This window comes from Seriola dumerili, unplaced genomic scaffold, assembly GCF_002260705.1.
Source record: "Seriola dumerili isolate Sdu_G_001 unplaced genomic scaffold, Sdu_1.0 BDQW01000193.1, whole genome shotgun sequence".
In the NCBI taxonomy this organism is placed as follows: Eukaryota; Metazoa; Chordata; class Actinopteri; order Carangiformes; family Carangidae; genus Seriola; species Seriola dumerili.
The window spans coordinates 288,886-304,877 of record NW_019174448.1 but is presented as its reverse complement, the minus strand read 5'-3'; the positions used below and the strand labels follow the sequence as shown (position 1 = coordinate 304,877).

The window sequence follows — 15,992 nt, the reverse complement described above, 5'->3', positions numbered from 1 at the left end:
CATGGCCGCTGCAGCTAGAACAGGTAAATCCTGTGAACTGACCTCTGAACTTGGCGTGCGTTTTGAACTCAATCACCAGTCGTCCGTCCTCTCTGATGTAGATCCTGATGATCTGCAGTCTGGCCGAGAGGACGCTGTCAGTCTGGATACCTGCACGCGTAAAACACCAGCCAAGGAGGCCGGAGGTCAGGGCAAGGTCACCTGTCTTATTATCCAACACAACTACGAGGGACTGCACACAGCATCGGCAAAAACCACATTGTACTTATATACCACTGCATTTAAATGTAAAGTTCAAAGTTCAAAGTTCACGTGCACTGAACTTCTTCTGCTCAGCTTTCACTATAACTTCTGTATCTACAGTAGCTACAGCAAATGTTCTCATAATTACTTGGTTGAGACTCTACATATATTGTCAAACTGATCCAGGAGAAATGCATGATGGGAGACTCGGACTGACTTTACATTCATGATTTGCTCATAAAAAAACGTGCAGTTTTCCAGGTGTTTGCTGCGTCCAGTCCTGACCTGTCCTCCAGAGCACGGTGTCGTAGAAGAAAGAGAACTCCATCTCGGTGTGATGCTCCAGAGACGCCCAGCCTCTCGGCGCCGTCACGTAGATGTAGGACACATAGAGAGGAACCTGCACCGTCAGGAAGGACTGAGCCGAGTCCCGAACCTGGAAGAACAACAGCATGTTTTGATGTTGGTTCTGAAGTAAAGTTTGACCAAAACTTTGTGTATGGAGGGCAGGTTGGGAAAACTACGCCGTTGAGGCGTCTACTTCTGACCTTCTTAACTTTAAGTGACGCAATGATTTTCTCACACTCATACATGGCGGTCACAGAAAGTACCTGGAAGTCGGCGGTGACGGAGCCGCTGCAGACGTCGATGAGCTCCGTCATGTCGTAGTAGGCGTCGAAGGTCCAGATGCAGCTCTTGAGGTTGAGGTGCTTGTAGAGCTGGATGCTCTTGGCCTCCCGGACGTTGGGGTTGAACTGGTAAGGGCGGTCATAGCCCGGCCCCAGAGAGATGCTGTCGTAGGATACGTCATCCAGGAAGCCGGATTCTGTGGAGGAAGGTTGTCAAAGGTCATATCAGCTGAAACAGATCTAACAACATGGAAAAGAAAATATCATCTCTGTTTCAGGTCTCAGCGGAGCTCTGATGTTAGGGAGGATTCACAGCATGTCCACGTGTGCGTCTGCGACTCACCGGAGAGACCCTGCAGGTCTTTGAGGGTGACCAGGTTGGAGCAGACGTGCTGCTGCCTATAGATGGACTCTGACAGCAGGAAGTGCAGGTTGTGAAGGGGCATGGTGGACACCAGGGGGAGCATGCCATCCTGGTGGGGGATCTGCACTGAGATATGGATCCTGCACGGGGACAAACAGAGCAGAGCGGAAAAGACGTCAATAAACAAAACACCCGAGTTTCGGTCACACCGTCCACCCGCCCGCCACTCACCGGTTGGGGTGCTCCTTGTGCTTGACATCCAGGTATTTGAGCGTGGCGATGAAGGACTGGGCCTGGAAGCCTCTGGCGGTTCCCGTGGTAACAGGCGTGTGGCAGATGGAGCCCTCTGTGCCGATGGTGGCGATGTTGCTCCTCAGCGGCGTTCCGAGGTGACCGGCTTTATCCCTGGCCTGTGCCACGCAGCGGACGTGGAAGCGGCGGCTGAAGTAAATACTGTCCAGGACCTGAAAAGAGACAGAGACTTCAGCACCCACTGCTCTCTGCGTCCGGTGGAGCCCACTGAGAATATTTCTCGCCCTACGTCAACTCACCATATGGTTGACGCTGGTATACGGGGTGGTGTCTGTGACCGTCTCGAACGGGGACCGGGCCCCGTTGGTGTCGGTGGGGGCCGCCACTTCCCAGGAGAAGTGAACTTGCGTCTGGTTGATCCCGGCCTCTTCGCAGCGCTCCCTCATCACAGAGTACTTGGGGTAGTGGGGGTCGCAGGGGGTGACGCAGACCAGCGGGTAACCGGGAGAGGGAGTCTTCTTGCTGCCTTCCTTGATCACCTCCTGGACGTGATCGTAGTCAGCGAGCGAGACCACCTGAGGAGGAAGGAGGATGGTTCGCGATAGATTTGAGGTAAAATTACCCACCACTTAATATTTTCATGGCATGTGAACACAGCTGCACTGACGCATTTATCGTAAAAGCTTCTGGTGAAATGCATGCAAAATGTAGAAGCTGTAGACAAACGCCTGAAGGAGAATGAACAGCCATGTTTAGTGCTGCTGTTTTGGAGTGGCTGGATATGTATTGTTTCTTGTTTCTAGCGCCAGGCTCTGTAAGTGCTACAAACATGTTGAGCTGTCAGCGCTGAGGGAAACAGACAAAAGAATATACGTCCTTCATAAAACTGCACATCCTGTTCTAGTTTCTTCTGCTGCTCGTGCTTTATATCTCTGTGTTGTGTTGTTCTTATACAATAAGAGACAGACTGTGAGCTGTAGTTTCTGGTTGAACTGGTTGCATCACAGCCTCCATTATTTCATTTAAAGCACAGTAAACACTTAAAAGTTAACTTAAAGTTTTCTTACAATAGGCGGGGCAGGCAGGATGAGGCTGCCTGCAGCCTCCTGGTCCAGAATGGTCACCGTCGCCATAGTGATCTCCCCGAGCACCGCCTCCACGGGGTCATCAGGGCCGAGGACCAATGAGAAGGACTCGTGCCACTCCCTGTCCTCATTGGACAGGATCTCCACTTTGAACAGGATGTGGTCCATTCCTACCGAATGAAGAAACCGGAAGATGTTTAGTGAAATGATCCCGCTCGTACTCGCTCCTCCAACATCCACAACAAAGAAGAATCTCTTTCTACAGACAAAGCAACGTCTGGAAATCAGCTGTTGTTCTCATCAGCTGATTTGTCACATGATGGTTTTCGAGCCACTGACCCGGGGTGTATTTAAGCACTCGGCTCTTGGGATTGTAGTCGACTCCAGACTGGGCCGATCCGTCCCGGGTGCTGCAGCGGATCTTGGAGGTCCGGTCCAGATCCCCCCGACGGATCACCTTGATGTTCAACACCTCGATGCCGTCCGGCCCAGGAGGCTCTCTGACCTGATAGGACGCCTGCTCGAACTCGATGGTGGGAGCTGGAGGAAGATACAAAGATGTTACAATATATCTCATCATCAATGGTTAACGTTGCTTATAAACAAATAAACGAAGAAACAATAAGAAACATTTATTTAATTAATAGGATTTATTTATATAGCACCATTCGGACACAAGGCAGTTCAAAGTGCATTTAAAAAATTGGATTTAAAAGACAATAAAAAGCAGCGATTTAAATGAGCTCTTCAGTAGACCTCATGTATTGAGGAAGCTTGTTCCACAGGTGGGGGGAACACACACAGGAACTAAAAAGCTGCTTCACATCGCTTGGTTCTGATTCGGGGGAACACTGAGTGGTCCGGATGCTTCGTAGCGTACAACCGGATCAGAGATGCATTTAGGCGACGGGACTACTTTGTGCTTCATAGACAAGTAGGAGGATTTGGAAATCTATCATTTGACAAACAGGAAGCCAGAGCTGTGGTTTAATGAATAACAACAGACAGAGAGAGATAAAGATCACTGAGGTTTCTATTTTTTTTTATAACCTGCATCATATTTGCAGTGAACACAGTGATATCTGACATCTGAAAAATACATTAGATCCTGTCACATGCTGCTGCTACATAATGCTTGCGGCAAACTTAAGCTTAAGCGGTTCAGTACATGCTCTACTGGAGAATATGCATGTTGTTGTTCCACTAAACCACGATTTATGTTTTTCTCCTGCTGCATTAACAAAGACAAATTGACTTGATCCAGTTTTTCTACCTAAATAAATTAAAGAGCAACAGAAGTTCAGCGACATGGCGTCAGCGTATCTGCTCGGTGTGAATCAGGAGTCGACTGTAGCTCCTGCTTACCGTCTTCATCGTTGGTGATGGTGATGGTGACGATGTCGTTAGCGCCCACCATGGCGCCGCTCCAGTGGTCTCCCAGCGGCGTACCGAGGTGCACCTGGAACTCCTCCTCAGGCTCGAACACGGAGTCGTCATTGATGTGAACCGTGCAGTTCTTCACCTGGGAAACACAAATAAAAACAAAGAATGGACTTTAAACTGACGACAAAGATACAAAAAGACAAACTGAAAGAAAAAATTCTACCTTCTCTCCTTTGAGGAAAGTGATGCGTGACTCATCAGCGTTTCGCCGCTCCTCGAAGTCGTCCATCACCATGGCAGACATGGTCCGGGTGAAACACCGCACGGATGACTTGAAGGACAGGTCGCCCGTACGGATGATGGGGATGTGGAGGACGCTGTCCTTCTCCTTCACAGTGTAGGCGCTCTTCTCAAACTGCATGCTGGGAACTGAGAGAGAGAAATATGACATTCAATTCTAAACACTGGTCAACACTAATCTATGAAAATATGAGATGATAAAAAAAAAGAAAAAGAAATGCATATTTGATGTGAAGTGGGTGTTTTAGAGTCAGTTTGTCCTCGACACTTGACGAAGGTCAATAAGATCAATAAAAATGAACAGAATATTGTTGATATATGGCCTCTGGTGTTTACGTACTGTCCTGGAAGGTGTCAGTGATGACCACGTTGGCTTCGTAGGGCTCCTGTAGGACAGCACCCTGAGGAGAACTGAGGAAGACCACGAAGGACTCGGATCCCTCGATGGACGGGTTCTGGACGTCGTCCATGATGGTCAAACTGCAGGTCTGTAAAAATAAATAAATGAATCAGCATAATGTAAACTCAGCGTATCTGATGGTTTCCTCAGCAGGTGCAGAGGAAGGTCAAATTCCTTATTTCTTCATGCATAATTTAGATTTTGTCTTTTGAGTTTTTCATGTTATTGTTCTCCATCAATCAGCCTCATCATCGGGCTGTAAACAACCTGATGCGTCTCTAATACAGCCTTTATTGGTCTCCATGGAGACCTTGAACATCTTTATCCAGGTGAATATGTTGATGAAGGCGCTGCACCGGTTCAGTCGTGTAACTACTGGATATTTGTAAGAGAAGAACTGTAGCAGAGTCTCTCTCCTCACCTCCTCGGTTTTCCCAGGTTTGAACTCCACCTTCTTGGAGCTGGGGATGTAGTCGACCCCCGGGCTGGCTGAGGGGGGGTCTGAGGGTCGAGTGGCGCACCACACGGACGTCAACGAGGAGAGGTCGCTGCCGTGGCGCAGCACTGGTATTTCGATTGTGCCTGAAGTGTGGAGATAAAAAAAAAATTAAAGGCAGGTTTGGACATTTGGAAAGTATCAGGATTTCTGTCTCCTCAAACTATAGACGCATCCTGAGACAACCTGAGACACTGGGTGACCTTCAGTAACTCCGCTTTGCTTTGATCTGCAATTTTAAAGTCATTTAGTCAATAGCAGCAGAGGGAAATTGACTGCGAAACTTAATTTTGCAGCGACTAATTGCAGCGGCTGTTCGATGATGCACGGTTGCTGCCTTTATTCAAGATTAGAGCCACGTCAGAGCAGCACAGAAGGAAAAGAGAGAGTGTCGGGCAGAAGAAGAGGAGAGGAGAGGGAGGGAGGGGTGGGTGTAGTTACAGCAGGACCGTATTAAAATAAATCCCTCTACTGAGAGATATATGACATCAGCTTTCAAGTTAAAATGCTGCTACAGGAGATTCTAAAGAATTATAGCGGGCGCAGTGTGACTGTGACTTATTATAAGAGGCTACTATCAGTCCTGTGCTCCTGCTTCCAAACACAAAAATCTGTGACGTTTAGACCAGTGGGGTTTTTATTTTCAGGAACTATTATGTTGTCGCCAGCAGGAGCACATCTTATATTTGTTTGCTATCTCAGTCTAAAAGATCATATCCATGGCGACAACTGGAGCATCAAGACAAATTCTTGCTTTAACTTTTCTTTGCGTCATAATTTCCCCTGGAGATCTTGACGTTTCCACATTCCTCTTAAATAACGTCCAGCAGATTCTCGCAGAGAGAGAGAGAGAAGAGCACCACACAGGTACTGTGTACAGTCGTGTGTGTGAGAACATGGTTCATACCAGCGTCTTCGCTGAAAGTAAAAGTGGCGTTCCCGAGGGAGACGGTCGACGCATCGTTGGGTCCGTCGATGACGACCTTGGCCACCGTGACGTCCCCCATGCGGGCGTTGTCCGAGGCGTCCGACAGCACCAGCTCGAACTCCTCGGACAGCTCGTACTCGCTGTCGTCGATGAGCTTGATGTCACAGGTGGTCATGCTGACGCCGGGGCCGAAGAGGACGCGGTTGTCGCTGGTCATGCCGCGGCTCTTGTAGTCGGAGCCGGACTCCAGGGCGTGGAGGCTGCTGCCCTGCGCTGACTTGGCCACGGTGTAGCAGAGGGCGGACACGGTGCTGGAGGCGTCACCTGAGCGGAGATGAGGGAGGAGAGGGAAGGGTCACTGCTGGTCATATGTTGGTTACCATGGGAACAGTCAAAGAGGATAACAAGGACGTTAGAACCCGCCCCCCTCCATTGCAGCTGGTACAGTGTTGGGTCACCTTTTCTCTCGATGGGGACGTGGATGAGTCCCGTGCTCTCGTTAACGTGGTAGGTCTTCTTATCGAACTGCAGGGTGGGTTCGTCCTCGGTGTCGTTGATGTTGACGATGGCGCGAGTGTTCCCGCCCAGCAGCGCGTACACGGGCATGCTCAGCTCCACGTGGAAGCTCTCGGTTCCCTCGAACACCTTGTCGTCACTGATGACTATGGTGCACACCTTGGTGTCCTCGCGCTCATCAAACTGCACCTGTGAACGGGGGCAACAGCAGAGGCATCGATCAAAATAAAATATGAATGACGACAACAACGACGACGACAACAACAACAACATTGAGACAATAAAAGCTCAGGGTTACCTGTCCAGCATATTCCACATAGTCTTGCTGGCCGGGACGCGATCCAACGCTGCCGGTGGAGGTGGCGCTGCCCTGCTCGGTGCGGCACAGCACGATGGCGTACTGGTTGAGGTTACCTGTTCGCTTCACCGTCACTGCCACCGTAGCAGCTTTCTCACTCACATTGTAGCTGTGGAACCATCAGAGGAAGAGAGAGATTAATTTAACTGTCTCATATTTTCTTCTTCTGTGTTTTATTTGAAGTGTTGATCCATAAGAAGATATATTTGTGGTTTTAAGTTTTAATTTGTGGTTGGTGAGCCAGTCAGAAGACGGGAGGCTTTGAGCCTCTCTTCTGATTGGCTGACTGTTTTTCTGAGTGATCCAATAAAAATAAAGCAGATTTCAGGTAAAAAACACTCAGAGAAACCAAATCCCGCAAGGTTTGGAAGGTGTGTCCAGGTGGGCGGGGCTTGGTTACTGCTTTGTTGTGACATCACAAAGTTACAGGAAGTCCTGACAGCTCGTTTTAGGGCTCAGTTTCTGAATACAGGCTGTGTGCATTTCTCTGTGGACTGAGGCTTTGATACTTCCACAGTATTAATATAGAACCTAGACCTGATCTATAATCACACTACACATGGACAGAGACCTTTATACAACACAAGACCTCTAAAGTAATTTCAGGAAACACCTCACACATAATACGAACCTTTTGTGCTCGAAGCTGATGAGGGACCACTGGATGTGGAAGACATTGTCGCTGACAACATTGGGTTTACTGTCCTTGACCAGGAACTTGAAGTTGTCCATGGTTTCTTGAACGTTCTCCTGATGCAGCACGTAGCGGATCAGACCCAGGTTGATGTCGGCTACAGAGGAACAAGGTCGGATTAATGAAGATCAAACTGTGAATTCCTTGCTTCAGTTATTCTTACTTTACACTTGTGTCAGGTCATGAGAAGGATGAGCCTATCATACATCACGGAAGATGTCACTTTGACCTCACTGTGTGGAGAGGGACAGACGCAGACGCCGTCCCCGGGGATTGAGTCTTAATAACAAAAATCTTTGTGAAGAATGTATTTTCTGTGAAATAATGATTCCATAATTTGCAGCCTCCGTCCTCTTTCTATTCCTTGAGCGTAATGAAGAACACTTGAAAATGAAGATGAAAGTCGTCACAATTTGTGCTCAATTTCTATTTTCCAGAGGAGGTTGGGGAGAAGAAAACACTCTGTAATTGAGGGCACAAAGCCAAAAAAAAAAAGGGATGAGAGTCCCTGTGCTCAGAGAGCTGTTTGAATGACCTTCAGGAAGTCCACAATAAATACTTTCAGTAATGAACAGGAAACTGTGCTAAACTGGACCACACAGGTTAAAAAATGTATGAAGTAGTATGAGAGGAAATGTTCACAGACAGTTTTGTAAAGTGAATCCCACCCATTTTATTCTTTTTTTTTTTTACTCTCTCTCAGGGTAAAGGTTTATTTCAGTTATTAGACTTGTTATCATTAAGAAAATGATGTTTACAAGTTCCAAACTGCGAACGCAAACACATCAAAGTGACTGTTTCGAGTCGCTCTCCAGCCTCCAGGATCAACATTTTCACAAAAGCGCGCTGACACTGATCCCTGGCTGCAGCCCAGAGGTGAAGATAAGCAGATGAGGAAGCTGCTGATTCCAGCTGCAAATTGGCTGAGAGAACACGGGGCAAGGAGAAACAGGAGGAAGAAAAGCCGCTGAGGTGCCTTTCAACAAAAAACTTTCAGAGAAGAAAAACACAGACAGGACTGGACAGGCGGGAATTTGGGGTTGAGTTTTTGGCGTCCTTGACCCTGCTACTCTTCTCTTTCTCCGCCACTCCAGACCGAGGGTGACTTCAAAACAAAAAGAAATGCAAGGGAGCAGAACTGGATCTAAGTGTAAGAACAGTGATTCCCAAGATATTCCAAGGTAAATCTAAAGGGTCACAAGTTTTTTTTGGAACTTTAAGCTTACAGACTTGACTTTACACGTCTTTATCTAAGGCTTATAAAATAAATAAATGAGCACCAGTAAGAAACGGAGAGACGGGGGCCTCTGTACCTTGTGTGAACGTGGTGACGGGGCTGCCAGGTTTCAGCTTGCTCTCCAGGAAGCCGTGCTTCGGCTCGGTGGTGATTTCATAAACCAGCTGTCCGTCATCTGTGTCGGGGTCCGTGGTCAGCAGCTCCTTCTTGGTGATCAGGTTGGTGGCCTGAGGGGACAACGAACACGAGTCGCTCATTTCACTGTGACCACATGTTGTATTAACATCGTAGTTTTTCACTGTCACAGTCATTTTAAATGTTCTAAAAGGAAAATTAGTTTTTTTGTGTGCAACTTGCAGTGGATCTGGGTAAATAAAGAATTTCAGATATTTTAATTGTCACATGTGAACACTATTTCGCCCGCCACACTATGTAGTGGTTTCCCAAAACTGAATGCAGATTAAGATCTTGACAAAATGTGTCGCTTTTTTTTTTTCCCAGAGCTGAAGTGGGTCGTTGAGTAGAGGGACAGACCTCCAGCTGTCCTTTTGATTCAAGTGCCCTTGAGGCAGAATTTGACAAAGTTACACCCACCTGGAGCACTTACTATGTCCAGCTGGAGCTCTATGGTTTTATGTGTCAATACCAGTTTAAAGATCCTAGAAACATGCTCATCTAAAGGGATTCAGCTCTGTATTAAGCTTGTGGATTCACCACATGCTGTGGAAGGAGAGAACAGGATTCCACCACATATCATAGAAGGTATGTTTGTTTATTGTTGCGTCTATTTCAAAGGCAAATGAGCTTTGGCTATAAATGCTGGAGGTATGTGTTATTGGTTGAACACAGCTGCGTCCACTGGAAAATAAAAAAATGTTAGAAGCAGATGCAGGAGTTTAACATTGTGATAATTTGCCTCAGTGAAGACACAACTCAGGATCAGTGAATGAAGCGGCATTCTTACAATATCCATAGCAACGAATGGGTTTCATTGCGATGAGGTCTTTAAACCAGCAGAGGGCGCAAGTTAATTATACATAATGAATAAGCGGAGATGGTGCTCCTCTCAGACAGTTGATATGTTGCTACGATACAGTCGTGTTTCTCAGACGCTCTCCTGGACACACGTTTTAAAGACTTCATTCAGTCTCCTGGGCGAACAAGCAGCTCTGCAACAAGCCAGCCCTCTGCTCGCTCTCAGCTTTTTAAAGTGTCCAGTGAAACCAGCCTCATGTCCCGTGACCATAAGGCGACTGGGCATATCGCTCCTTTTTTACGGCTCTTAAACATCCCAGTTAAACAGAGGAAAATATATGTGAAGATATTCATAAAAATGTGAAGATGCAAAGGGAAGATTTATACCTTGGTGTCCATGTACTCCAGCCACTGCAAGCCCAAGTTAGTGACAATACGTGGTGTGCCATCGTCGACTGGGAGAATATCAATCTTGAACTTCTGGGGAGCAGCCGTCACTATCTGGGAAACCAGAAAAGATGTGAAAAATACGTTTTCAAGGATGGTGGTGATATGACTTTTGAGAAGAGCTTAAAAGAGAACAAAATGGTTTAAAGGTCCCATATAGTGTAAAGGTCTCTGTCCATGTGTAGTGTGATTACAGATCAGGTCTAGCTTCTATATTAATACTGTGAAAGTATCAAAGCCTCAGTCCACAGAGAAATGCACACAGCCTGTATTCAGAAACTGAGCCTTAAAACCAGCCGTCAGGACTTCTGGAACTTTGTGACGTCACAACAAAGCAGCGTTGTAAATTGTTTACCTGAAAGATGCTATATTAGCATTTGATCAGTCATAAAACAGTCGGCCAATCAGAAGAAAGGCTCAGAGCCTCCTCTCCTATGGATCAAACACAGGAAAGGTGTAACATATGGGACCTTTAAGACATTTTTTCCCACAACATTCACTTTAAAATGTCCTAACAACAAAACCACAGAAAGCATGTGGTTTTCAGCCAGCATGGAAATAGTTTTGGTTCGGCCCAGGTTCTGAGGTAATCTATCCCTCAGGTTTCTGCCTAGATCTGTGGTTGCAGTACGAGTGCCCTGCACAGTGACATTCAGCCCACATCCAATTCATGAACGTCATAGGCACAAAAACAAGTTCTGTAGGTTATTACTTTATTGATTCACCCCCCCCGTCAAAACCTATGATGCCGGGCAAAATCAAATAAACTGCTCCAATATCACCAGGTACAACATGGTGTCTGCGGTACATGTGGGAATATTGGAGGAGCGACCTGTCATCACAAGAGACGCTGTTAAGTCCAACTCTGACACGTGCCCTTTGGAAGACGCATTCATCCACACGGTTTATAGGAGCTCATACATTATTTAATAACACGGGAGCTCCAGTGGGAACAGATTCACCTAAAACACCGGCTGCGGCGTTAATGCCATGACCTGTCATCAGAGGACAGACGTGTGACCACCGAGGCAAGTGTCTTCAGGTGATGGAAAGGTAATAAACACAAGCCCAAGAAATGTGTATGTGTGTGTGTGTGTGTGTGATGGTTGATGTCAATATTGTCCTTCTGTCATTCAATTGAATCATTCGGACTATTAGCAGAGACAGGCGGAGGAGGGCGGCTGAGAGGGACGGCTAAATTGACAAGCGGAGAAGTCAATTCACCCTGGGGCTTGCTCATAACTACCATCATAAAGCTGTGTGTAACAGCACACACACACACACACACACACACACACACGCTCATACTCCTGTCCTTGTGAGGACCCTGATTTAATACATTGTTAACCTGTGGCTTCTGGTCGAGCCCAGAAAATAACCACCGGACCACGAGGGCTCGCAGGATGAATCCGAGGGATTTATGAGATTACCAGGGCGGGAAGTAGGAAAATACCAAATTCTGCACCGTAGGTTTTTTAGGCTTTTCTCTGTTTTTTTTTTTCTTGTAAAATGATGTACACTCCTTCAGGCCTCTAAAAATGATTCAAATGAGACAATGTGTGAGGGTGAAGTTACTGTGCTTCAGGCTCATTGTCCCCACTTTCCAGGAACATCATCACTTTCCAAATTATGTCGTAATGTCTCACATTTTCCTCACATGTCCTCACTTTCCAAGAATGTTCTCCCTTTTCAAAACGTCATTCCTTTTCCTTTGCCCTCACGTTCAAAAGATGTCCTGACTTTCCATAAATGTGCCTTGGTTTCCAAAGATGTCCTAACTTGTCTAAAATATCCTTCTGCTTTTCACCTACATCATGTCCTCAGCTTTTCAAATGTCCTTACTTTCCTAAGATGTTCTCACTCAAGAATGCATTCACTTTCCAGGGTTGGACTCTCTGCTGCATGTCTTTCCCCTTCTCTCTGTCCCTGAATTTCCTGTCTACCTTCACTGTCCTGCCTAAAATAGGCATTAAAAAAAAAAAAACTTATAAAAATTGTTTCACTTCCCAAATATGTTCTCACTTTTCAAAAGTGTCCTTACTCTTCAGTTTTATAACCAGGTCCTCACAAAGACAGACATATAAGAACACACACGCAAAAAATGCTGATTCACACCTCCTGTCATAAAAAAGGCCAGACACACACACACACACACACACACACAGACCTTCAAATATACACATACACACATACACACATACACACACACACACACACACACACACACACACACACACACACACACACACACACACACAGACATGCACCCATGAATGCCCTAACTCTGCTAATTCAATCATCTAGCTGCACTAAAGATGTCAGGAAGCTGCTTCACACCACACACACACACACACACACACACACACACACACACACACACATTTGGCCTTCCCGCTGTTGCAAAAATGACAGCGTGCCGCACACGTCGCACACCTCTTTGCCGCCCTCCTCCACCATGAAGAGCAGGTTGGTGCCGTCAGCCACAGAGAAGGTGAAGCGGTCCTTGAGTGAGTTGGACCCGTCGTGGTTGTAGCTGATGCGGTTCTGGTAGATGTCGTCCATGGTGAAGCTGCTGGTCTGCCGGTAGTGCTGGCCGTTGCCGGTTCGCTCGATGGTGCCGTGGCGAGGAGCCTGGACGACGGTGAAGACGATGGACTCCGCCTGGATGGACGAGAGGCCGAGGAGAGAAATGAAACCTGCGGCTGAATACTCTCAGTTCTTTAACAGCTACTGACGGCTTCCTAGAAACGAAGAAAAACCTCTAATTGCAGTCGAGTAGGAAAGTCGGGCTCTACGAGAGCTTGCCCACCGAAACAGGAAATTGCATTAATCACATAATCACTCCTGGAGTAAACTGTGAATCACAGATTGATGGGATTAAGAGTGTAAGACTCTCCTTAAATCAACTGAAAACAGGATTTGGAAAGTTGTTACCAGAAAAATAAATCTTTAGCGAACAGCTGGCCTTTTTTGAAGAGCTTAGACGTCTTAGTCGGGGACTGGCTAAGCTGCTGATCACCGGCTATCATTTGGAAGTCAACTAAATAAATAAACACATAAATAAATATCGACAGTTGGATTTGTGTACCTCAGTGTCTGCGTCAGTGGCCTTCAGCTCGAATTCGGTGATGGTCTTCCTCACACCCTCCTGGACCCTCATGCCGGGGACCTGCAGCAGAGGCAGGGAGTCGTCCACCGGTTTGATGGTGATGTAGAAGGTCTGAGCAACCTGAGGACAACACACACAGGACAATATGAATCCGTTTGAAGCTAAATAATAGTTTATGCATATATTACTTGGGAATCAAAGACCTTTGTCACATATCTCCACATTTGGTGATTTAGAAATTTCCAGATAAACTGAAGGATTTCGGATTCCTTTAAGGGTTGACTCCTTCACATTTATGGTGAGTCTGTCATAAAACATTACAGGCATGATATTCTACTAAAAACAGAGTAACTTTGGAGACCCACTTGATTTGTATTCACACAGCTGAAGCCTCATATTAGCGTCTCCCTTCACTTAGATTGAAGGTGCTTTAGGAAGGGATTTTTCCTCAAAGCCAGTATGAAAGCGAGGAACAATTATAGTGAGGAAAAACTCTTTAATCTACCGTTTAAGTTCAATAAACCCTTTAAAACCCATCGGATTATCTGAAGAATACATTCTCACAAAGCTAAAAAAAAAAAACAGGTTGTTCTTCTTCACTCATGAAAACCAAGATAAGGTAACAGACGATATCTAATGTTATTTTTCCGATGCTTTTCATCGCCAGCAATGGTGATGGGAGATGGTGCTGAACGTGTAAAACGAAACCTGCCGCTGACTGAATACCAACTAGTCTATAACAGGTTAAAACCCCAAACAACACAAATATGCCCCTTGAGGAATCTCACCTCACCTCACCTCACCGCTGAGTAAAACATTCTGCTGTAATATCACTTCAACATGCAGGAAAAAAAAAAAGACAAATTTTAATTCCAACCACTCGCAGATAAATGCAGTGCCCCCTTTCAAAAACAGGCGAGTTAACAACAAGTAAAAGCACCGAATCCACTTTACAAACACTAACCACTACAGCGGCCACAAAAGCCTCCGCACACTGCAGTCAGCTAGGCGTGAAGGCCAAATGACCTTTTTCACATGTTTACTCAAGTCCTTGTGGTTCTCATTAGTCGGGATTAGCAAGGCAGATTTATGCATGAGGAGAACTGTAGTGGGGATGGAGTGGAGGGGTGGGGGGGGTGTGTGTGTGGGGGGTGGGGGGCACTTCCTCGCCACTCTGAAAGCTTTTGCGTTCATTACCTTTGATATATATTTATTCATATATTTATATTTTATAAAAATCTCTTTCTTGTATTGATAGGGAATCAGAAAACTGACTCTTTAAATCAAACAGACGTTGCAAAGATGTTTCAAGAGAAATTTTTGTCAAAACAAAAAAAAAAAGGCTGAAGGACGTTTTAATTTTTAAACTTTGTACTTACAATAAATTTAACTTGGTGAGTTACATTAAAGTTGGACATGTCTTTTGCAAGGGGTGGGGTGGGGCGGGGGGTGGGGGTGGGGGTGGGGGGGTTCGGAGGTTGTGGGATGGTTTTCAAAATAAATAAATAAATAATAAAGACTATTAGAAGAATATTTTTTGAGAATGATATTTCCATTAACGCTCCCGTACCAGTGTTATAATACAGTCATTAACAAAGTCATTATAAAACAGATTTGAGCCAGTGAGTGAAATTAGCTCAGAGCGGCTGAATATGAAGCGGTCTGCCGGCTCGAGCTGCAGAGCGAGAAGAGATATGTGAAGGTGGGTCAAACTGCACCACCAGGTATCACGAAAACACTCTTTCCTCGAGCACCGACAGATGGTTGGGAGCTCAGGGGGTGTGGGTCAAACTGAACCGAAAACCATCTTTATATCTTTACTTCTTTCCTCGTGTTCCCCTCTCGCTCACCTCATTGGTCCCGTCAGACACGGTGAAGGAGAACTGGTCGGCGTGTTTCTCCTCTTCGCTGGTGTGCACGTACTGGATGCTGCGCGACGCCAGATCGGCCTGGGTGAACGAGCTGATCCTGGTGCCTGAGAGAGAGAGAGAGAGAGAGAGAGAGAGAGAGAGAGAGAGGAACAGTTGTTGGTACAATCAACAACAACAAAAACAAAAAAATGATCTACTTCCCGTTTCTTTGAACACCCACACACTCATCCTGCCAACACACAAACACAGAAAACATCATTAAGACATCCACTCTCTCCCTCTGTCTCTTTGAACACACGTTGTCACATGCACTCGTTTCCTTGTTTTCTGCCCAATTCTTCAGTGTCTCTTTGCATTATAAGTATTGCTATTTTATCTTTTCTATTTTGGCATCAGATTGTTTTATGACCCCCCCCCCCTTGGTATTTCATCTCAAATCTCACGCTGCGTTCTTTGTCTCTTCTCCTTGTTGGCTTTCATCATTTTAATGAGCAAATAAACTAAACTGAAACTAAAGTTAAACCTATCTAACGAGGCTCCAGCTCCTCTTCGCTCTCTGACGCCTCCGAGGATTAAAACTCAGTGGGAAGTGTAATCAGATTTGATTGCAACAATCAGACATTACTCTGTGTGGAAACTAAAGGCAATTGTCTAAAAAAAATAAAGTGAAATACATTTTGCGTCTTCGCAATATGAATTTTATTA

At 46.0% G+C, this 15,992-nt stretch overlaps 1 protein-coding gene across 1 annotated transcript in view; it reads right to left on the bottom strand.

Moving 5' to 3' along the window:
• fras1 (Fraser extracellular matrix complex subunit 1) overlaps nt 1-15,992 on the bottom strand; it is a 228,899-nt gene that overhangs the window by 3,052 nt on the left and 209,855 nt on the right. Inside the window, exons 47-67 of the mRNA XM_022753768.1 lie at nt 15,267-15,391; nt 13,396-13,536; nt 12,741-12,968; nt 10,248-10,361; nt 8,962-9,112; nt 7,586-7,745; nt 6,895-7,063; nt 6,539-6,785; nt 6,060-6,404; nt 5,078-5,238; nt 4,597-4,744; nt 4,180-4,385; nt 3,939-4,095; nt 2,913-3,113; nt 2,556-2,743; nt 1,788-2,063; nt 1,468-1,700; nt 1,216-1,376; nt 855-1,069; nt 529-679; nt 43-150 (exon numbers count right to left, since the gene is read on the bottom strand). Of these exons, the coding sequence (XP_022609489.1) occupies nt 43-150; nt 529-679; nt 855-1,069; nt 1,216-1,376; nt 1,468-1,700; nt 1,788-2,063; nt 2,556-2,743; nt 2,913-3,113; nt 3,939-4,095; nt 4,180-4,385; nt 4,597-4,744; nt 5,078-5,238; nt 6,060-6,404; nt 6,539-6,785; nt 6,895-7,063; nt 7,586-7,745; nt 8,962-9,112; nt 10,248-10,361; nt 12,741-12,968; nt 13,396-13,536; nt 15,267-15,391 (3,885 nt within the window). The remainder of the gene's footprint in view (nt 1-42; nt 151-528; nt 680-854; nt 1,070-1,215; nt 1,377-1,467; nt 1,701-1,787; nt 2,064-2,555; nt 2,744-2,912; nt 3,114-3,938; nt 4,096-4,179; nt 4,386-4,596; nt 4,745-5,077; nt 5,239-6,059; nt 6,405-6,538; nt 6,786-6,894; nt 7,064-7,585; nt 7,746-8,961; nt 9,113-10,247; nt 10,362-12,740; nt 12,969-13,395; nt 13,537-15,266; nt 15,392-15,992) is intronic.